Source organism: Engraulis encrasicolus, chromosome 16, assembly GCF_034702125.1.
Source record: "Engraulis encrasicolus isolate BLACKSEA-1 chromosome 16, IST_EnEncr_1.0, whole genome shotgun sequence".
Classification (NCBI taxonomy): domain Eukaryota; kingdom Metazoa; phylum Chordata; class Actinopteri; order Clupeiformes; family Engraulidae; genus Engraulis; species Engraulis encrasicolus.
Window position 1 is genome coordinate 3,652,532 of NC_085872.1, and position 8,445 is coordinate 3,660,976.

General features: G+C 42.6%; 1 protein-coding gene across 1 annotated transcript; it reads right to left on the reverse strand.

Annotated features, from left to right (window-relative positions):
* Positions 1-543: 543 nt before the first annotated feature.
* Positions 544-8,415, reverse strand: mogs (mannosyl-oligosaccharide glucosidase). Its single transcript, XM_063218306.1, has 5 exons — positions 8,238-8,415; positions 7,402-7,753; positions 6,964-7,187; positions 3,773-3,966; positions 544-2,902 (listed from the first exon to the last, which is right to left on the reverse strand). The coding sequence occupies exons 2-5, from the start codon at positions 7,745-7,747 to the stop codon at positions 1,132-1,134; spliced, it is 2,535 nt and encodes an 844-aa protein (XP_063074376.1). The 5' UTR covers positions 7,748-7,753; positions 8,238-8,415; the 3' UTR covers positions 544-1,131.
* Between the last annotated feature and the right edge of the window lie 30 nt (positions 8,416-8,445).

Sequence of the window (8,445 nt, forward strand, 5' to 3'; positions counted from 1 at the left end):
ACAGCTAACTTTCAGAAACAAATCTGTTTTGTTTCAGTTGATGCAATGTCTCATTGTCTGAACATAGTGGAGAAAGACATTCACTGAAACACTTTTTAACACATTTCATACCTGGCCAAATCTTCAATTAGTGAAATAAATTGAAACCATAACCCCCCGTAACCAATATGTAATGTATAAAACGTCATGTGGTATTCCTGGCCAAGTTTCTGCCAAGATGAGAGGTTTCATGCCAGGGATTTCGCCTTGTAATTGAATAGGGAATGATGTTATCTCAGCTCTTCTTGCCACCCAGCATTTTGGCGCATGCGCAGCATTGCGCACAAACGCGTAAACAAATATTCGCCTATAATGCCCCAAAGTCATTGCCCAAAGTGTTCAATTGATTTGGCTAACAACATAATTATTTTTTCTTGTCTCAATGTCTCAAATTAATAGGACCAGCAGACACAGAGGAATGGTATACTGAGATGCATGTGAATATAATAATAATAAAAAAAACTAGTGCAGTTTGTTTTACCTCTGGAAGCACATATTCAGGTGTTTATTAATCAAATACCTTTATTGTCCATATGGTACTGTAACAAGCATCATATTCAGAGCTAAGATTTTTTTTCGATTAATCTTTTCCTTTCACAGCAGGATCAAAAATGTAATGAGATTCGATGATGTAATTAATCTTAATGGCTCATGTGGATTGTGGGAGATCAAAAAACAATACAGCCCAATTGTATACATACTCTGAAGGTCCAAATTCACTGTTAGTGATAAGTAAGCAGTATTTAAAAGTGGTAAATAGTCCCATGATTGCAATTAAAAAGCCTTTGGCCAGCTGAAGTACTTCTAAGCCATGTTCCTTTTGTGATACTGAATTCTCTTTAATTGGGCTAGACACAACTCGGGGAGCTTGATAGAGTTGTAACCGGACGGGACATACATTATTTCTCATTAGGACAAAAATGAAGACCACAAAAAATTAAATAAAAAAATAGAACATGTTTTTAACAACACCCAAACAAAACACCAATTATAGAAATACTCTGAAAACGTCAACTGAGATATCTGATGAAACAGCACTGACTTTTGATGGCACCTTCTTTAAACCTGTTAGTAAGAGAAGTAGAGAGAATGTCAGTACTGTTCAGCCATCATAAGGAGAGTCAGTGCTGACCAGCCAGTGAATGGATGACTGCCCTGTCCACGGCCAGTGCTGTCACTGTACTGTTCCCATATATAACCGGTTTCCATGTACTGTCTGTAAACATTACTGACAATGTTAGTCCTGAGCTCTTGGTAGAGGGCAGCTGCCTGTCCCTGATATGGCCCCTCCAAGTTGCCGTAGTGATGCAGGGCCCTGACAGCTAGGTAGTTGATATTAATCCATATTGCACCACGCCAATAGGGGGCGTCGTGCTCGGTGTTCCGTTTCATGTAAATTGGGTCGGTACGGGAGAGTGAGCGCAAGCCATACGGAGTCCACAGACGTTCAGGGTCCCTCATGTCCCTCAAAAGGTGTTCCAGCTTGGGAGAGTCGGGTCTCAGAATGTGCAGCAAGAAGGGGAAGAGGCTAACATAACCCAGTGCATTGACAAACTGCAGCTTAGGTGCTCGACGCACTGAACGCACCAGGCGGGCGACAGGAAAATGGTGTCGCGGCTGCCCAGGGGGAACATACACCTTCTCCTGCTGCAGCTCCACTGCTTGAGTGTGGTTGCCATAGTCACAAAAGGTACGCAGTTGGTCAGACCAGTGCAGCTCGGTGAGTAGATGGTTGTCACTAAGCGTCTCGTGCGTGTGCTCATACTCCTGGTGGGGCTCTCCCAGCAGCTGTGCCACTTTGGTCATGATGCCTGATGCCAGAGCCATCCAGCAGTGCAGGTCCACGTGCCGCTCATCTGCAGAAGGGTGAGAGGCCCGTGGGTAGTCATCCAGGCCAGAGGTCAATGTTTTGGGGTTAAGAAAAGCGTTGGTGTCTTTGTCTCTGCCCCTCCAACGGTAGGAGTTAGGCTTAGGCCCAACCTGTGTGGTGTTGTACCATTCAAACCATGTCTGGAGACGCGGGTAAAGACGGCGGAGGAACGGCAAGGTTCCCTGAGTAGAGGGGGCATTAGGCTGAGCTGTCAGCTGCTCTACCAGCTCCTGCAGGGCCAAAAAGAGGGTGGGGGGATTGGCATTCTCGTTGCGTTGCACCACAAACTCGTGAGGAACTTTGCTTCGCGCCTCATCACCCAGGATCTGCTCCCGTGGAATCCAGCCCTCAACGTTGATGAGGTCCAGCCAGTGAGCCACAGCCTCTCGCGTCACCTGAGGGTCCCACTTGCTCAGCAGCAGTTGGTGGAAGCCCTCGTCCCACAGGAAGCCACGCGGGAAAAAGGAGCGGGAGGGCACAGCAGTGAAGAGTGGCCCCTCTGGATACAACAAGGGATACTCATTATACACTGACTGCACCACAGACTGGCCATAGAAGTAGCCCATACCACCTAGCATGTTGCTGAGGGCTGCCTTGCTGAATTTGACCTGGGACTGAGTGAAGCCCTTAGCTTGGAGTCCAAAGGTGTTCTCAAACTTCTGATCAAACGTCTCCTTCCTCTTCTCCAGCTCCTCGGTCAGAACGGAACCTGCTAGCTGGTCTGGACGATCATGGAAACTTCCGGACTCAAAAAGAACCTCAATCTGGAAAGGTGTCTGGACGGTAACCTGGTGAACAACAAAGTCACTCTCCTTCCTCGTGTCCGCTGATTTCTGTTGATGGTGATGGTGTGGAGGCTTATAAGTGTCCACAGCAATGTAGGGACGTCTCTCACCTGTTGGAGGATTGAAGACAAACCTTCGGTTCAGGCTGTTTTTCACAATGTCAGAGAGCTTTTCCAGGCCAGGAGTGACTGTCTGCAAGTAGTTGTAGCTGTTGGCAAAATAAATATTCTGGTCAATATAGGTCTTAAAATTCATAAAATGCAAAGAATATAAGCACATTTTTATCAGTTCTTGCAAATCCTGAATAATACAATATTCAAGGTGAAATGCATGTTTTTTAAAAACATCATATGACATTATATAACATTATAATAACATTATATTATGCCAAATTACTGTATGTAGCGCAAATGAGATTGAGGGCCAAACAAATTGTCCGTCCATATGACCACAGATAGAACACATAAGTTTTCATTTGCTCCAACCTCATGGTGAGCCAACTGGCCCGCTGGCCGCCATTGGAGACCACTGATGTAGGGTTTACTACTCTGGTGCTAGCTTTCAGCTACACAGAAGACTCCCACCCAAAATGTAACCTCATCTCATGCTCACATGACAATTTACCTACAGGGGTTGTTTGGCCCATAAAGCAAAACATTATTTTCCTAAATACTTATTACAGTCAAAATAAAGTGAGATCCTCCATGTCCTCCATGTCTTTTACACAAAATAGCCATCATTTTCATGATTTCTACTAGGGCTATAACGATATTGGATCAAACCGAGAAATCGTGATGCTCAGAGTCACGATACTGAATAGTGATGTAGGGAGGCAGTATCGTGATACACCCTTTTAATTTTTTGTTATCCTTCAGTCCGGAAAACAACCATATGAATCAATGTAATAATGCTTCCAAGCTTCAAATGAGATGCATTTCAGAAATCGTGGGGTGTATCGAACTGTAGGTCAGGAATCATGATACAAACCGAATCGTGAGTTGAGTGTATAGTTACAGCCCTAATTTCTACAAAGAACTTTCTACAAAGTACAAAGAAGGTGACAGGTGCATAACACTACCTGGCATATTTTGCAGTGGAAGCATCTCCACCTGTGGGTTTTCGAAAGGTGACCTTGAAGTTGCCTAGTTCCTCTGAGAAGCCTGTGACCGTGCTCAGGCGGTTTCGCTCTTCAACATGAGATTGCAGTGACCCCTGGGTATCCATGGCAACATAGAACATGAGGGATATGACAGGTGCATGGGCAGTGGAGCTCTGTGGAAGCACACAGTACAGTAGACATTAGGAATCAAGCCACAACAATGTCTTTGTGAAGTTACACTGTACAGTATGTCACAGAAGTGAGTACATCACATGTTTGCAGATTTGTTTGTATATCTTTTCATATGACGGCATTAAAGAAATTTCACTTCGACAGAATGATTAGTAAGCTTAACCTGTTTATAACATGGAGAATGTTAAACCCCTCTATCATTTGCACACATGAAGCGTTCTTAAGCGTTCTTAATATGGTCATGATTTAACAGCTTCAACTTGTTCACTCAAAATAAAATCAAAATACAGCCATTAATGTTTGAACATGTACCCAGAAAAGTGAGTACACCCCAGGTTAAAATCCTGTAGAGAGTGCCTGAGAAGGGGCAGTGTTAGCCCGAAACGTCATGAAATTAATAGGGTTTAAAAGGGAGGTCGTCGGTGTGTGTTTCATCCTTGCCTTACATTGAACTTTAACATTTTGAGTCTGCACCTGGCTGAAATAGATGAGTGTGAGATTTGAGTGAAATCCTATGGAGAGTATAATGATCTGCTTCAGTAGTTGCAGTGCCTGTTGACATGCATGTTTCTTTCAGTGAAATTAAATTTTGCAATGTTAACAGTATTCATGCAGTCGCAATCCCACTACCATGCTTGATTTTAGAGATTGGACACTTTTTATTGTTTTTTTTCACTTGGTTACCATCACACATGCTTGAGACCATCTAAAGCAAATTTGTTTATAATGGACTCATCAGAGACAAACAGAACAGGGATGTGGATCACAGGAGCCATGTTGTGTGGTCTAATGACACCAAGTTCAATAAATTAGCTTTAGATGGTGTCAAAAGCATGTGTGGTAAACAAGTGGGCAACCCATACTTTACAAGCCAATCAACTTTAGATTGGCTTCATAACAATAAAATACACCTTCTGGAATAGCCCAGTCAAAGCCCTGAAAACAATTTGAGATGATATGACATGATGACCCCAAGAAAGCTATTCACTCCAGATTAGATGTCCCGATCCAGGTTTTTCCACTTCCTATCCGATATCGATATTTTATTTCACTTCCGATCCGATACCGATACCAGCCGATACCGCCCTATCGGCGTATTTAAGTTGAAATTTATTTAGCTTACTTACTTTGTTGTCACACTCATGTTGAAAAGGGGTTTACTCTTGATAACAACTAGTCAGCTGAATTAGGTGAATTTGAGTAATACACAATGGTTTGTAATGCGAAACCTGTTAAATAAAAATTACCCTACACAAACTGCAACATGCTACATGGATCCATTGACTTTCACTAGCTTAGCGACATACTCCCTCTTTGAACTTGTCTTAAAGCAAGACAACGCTTAACATGAAAAATAAGACACTTTACCACCTTTATAAACCCCAGCCAACGACTTTGACTGTATTAAGCCCCAAAATAGTGGCATACTCCTTTAATATTGGCCTTCAAAGTATGTTTTTCTCTATGTCTGATCACAGTGTCTGTTTTGTCTGCTGCCATCTGCTGGTCAAAAAACGCAACAACAGTGTAATGTAAGAAAACAAAAGGGTCTGGAAACTCTTGCCCATAATTTACCAATAAAGTAGCCTAGAAATCTAGAAGCCCCTAGGGGTTAAGCTTGCTAGGCTACCAATAAAGCACTTTAATTCTACAGTATATTGCTATATATTAATTATGATTTTAACATGCATTATGCAGAATGCTCAATCATGATTACATTTCTACCAGGACACCCCCACCCCCATGTCTGGTAGAACTGTAGTGCAGGGTGAGGCCATCTTGGGACTGGCATCATGATTGAGCATTAAGCAGTCACACTAAGGACATTATTTAAACTATACATATTCATCATGCTTGTTAAAATCACAATTAGTATATAGCAATATACTGTATAATAATTACAGTGCTTTATTGGTAAATTATGGGCAAGAGTTTCCAGCCCCTTTTGTTTTTTTACATTACGCTGTTACTGTTTTAGACCAGCAGATAGCAGCAGACAAAACAGACACTGTGATAAGATATAGAGAAAAACATATACTTTGAAGGCCAAGATTAATATGAAGAAGTTTGAAAAAGAAAGTTTTTCCCAGCTTGAACGTTTGATACAGTGCTACTGTCCATGGGGTTAAAAGGGCGTTCCAGTCATCAAGTGCCCACATGGTTTTGAGGCCTGAAGCAGAGGGTACCGTAAGGTCATTTTGTCCCAAAGCTGTTTTTGAGTCCCTCCTATTTTATCTTTTAAAGTCTGAGCGCCCTACATTTTTTGGAATACACTGTACAGTTCCCATATATGATGGAAAATCAATTATAACTCCCAAAGCATACATAGTTTCCAAGATATGGAACCCCAAAATGGCAAGACTCTCCAACACGAGTTTCACAAATTCAGTTTTTAGGCTTAATATAGCCAAAAATAATCAAGGCATGCCATTTGTAAGTACATCCTCTGGTAGACAGGGTCATATTGAGGGGCCATGGTGATTTTTAGACCTGTATCTTCCTTCAAACTAAAACCAAAGGTGTCAAAATCTGCTTGTAAATTTTGTATGCAATTCGCAGGCTTGAAAAGTGGGCATGGCACCCCAACTTTGGAGGGCTTCATCTCTGCAACCGTTGGACGTAGGGTGCTAATACTTGCTATTCTTTCAATTTACATCAAAAGGTACCTGTATGTGAGATATCGGGTAAATCAGAGAGGGTCACATGGGGAGATTCTAGTGAATCATGTGAGTTGACATGGAATGACCCTATGGCAAGTGTAGGCCAATATGAAAGACATTTATAATCTACATATGCAAATTTTGATTATAATTGGTTATAAAAACATGTCTATATCGATAGTTATATAAAAATAGTTTAATTTCCACAAATAAGAATCGATAAGGAATCGAATCGTTTCGAAGAATTGATAAGGGAACCGGAATCGTGAAATCCTTATCAATTCCCATCCCTAGTCATGAGACCTTTCAGTCACTCACATGCTGCTTGGCAGTTATCCTCCAGGTCCAGTCTCCACCGTGGTCTCCACCCATGCGCTTCACAAACTCGGTGGTGAGGGTGAAGTCACCGTCCCTGATCTCCTGCACACCAAAGCTCTTCCCATCGTGCATTAGCCACCCATAGCCCTGCAGCCTGTCCCCCTGCTCACAGGTGTGCCTGAGGTTTACATCCACGTCAGAGAACTGCCGCAACCACATCAGCCCTGAAGCAGAAGAGATGTTTGGGGTGACTGTCAAAACATCACAGAAACAGTCTGAAGGCAGTACAGTATACATTGCAGTGACTTTAATAGTGCATGCCACAATACAAATATGGACCTGAGATCCTCTAAACAATCTTGGGAAAACTTATCTTGCAATCTCAACATCCATATTCAAATGAAAGGTATGAAGGATGCTCATCATAAACGTCCATACCAGTAACAGGTGAAAGGGGGCTCCTGGTCTTCATGCCAAAATACACTTGAGGCCGATAGGAACCCCAGAACCTCTGTGGAGACACCTCTGCACTGCTGCTGTTGGCGTCAAGCACGCGTGGGGAGGGGTGTAGGGTCACCACTCTTTTGGCCTGGGTTGACCTCATATAGAGTGCATAAAAGAACCAGATGAGGCTGAAGATGCAAAGACCGATGGAAATGTTGATAAACACTTTCCCCAGGTCAGTTTTCTTTTTCTTCTCTTTGCGGGGGGGAGGAAGTGATGGTTTGTCTTCCGTATGTGACTGGATTCCATCACTCAGAATCCTTTTTCTCTGTCGACCCATCCTAACCTAAAATCCACAGTTATAGATCATTTATCATGGCTTGTTCCAATGAACATAAAAACTGTAACAGGTCTTGCATGTTTTCGTACAGGGCATGCATGAGGGCAAAGAACATCAACAACTTCATTCATCATAGCAGGTTACCTAAAATATCCACAACATGCCAATACATTGCAGTTTTGTAAAGGCGTGGTGCTGAACTAAAACACGTTGATTCCAGACACGATGACAGGACCAGGCCGTCAAACGTAAGGCGTTCACTAGTTCTAATTCTATTTACACATTAGCTATTGAAAATGCAACATACGTGTACTTACAGAAGTACACGCATGGCACTATGATTAGCCCGGCAGCTAGCTGCCAATGGATGACTTCAGGTCTCTCAGATACAAAGGCATTTGCATAATGGCAATTTATCGTAATGGTGAAATTGAGACCATGGAAAAGTTCAATGCCATTTTAGTAAAAGGGAACGATCTTCAAGAAATACCTTTATATTCGCCGAAATTCTCAGCGGCACATAATTTTCCAGCTACTTCCTGGTGAGAGCGCCATCTGTGTCATTTGCCTGTAAACTGACATTGCCATTGGCTCTCTGAATAGCTTGTGTAGATGCGTCATGACGCACACGTCTTGTTGAGTGTCCACTTAGGATTTCTTGTGAGTCTCATGAATATCCGACATCAACCAAAGTGTCA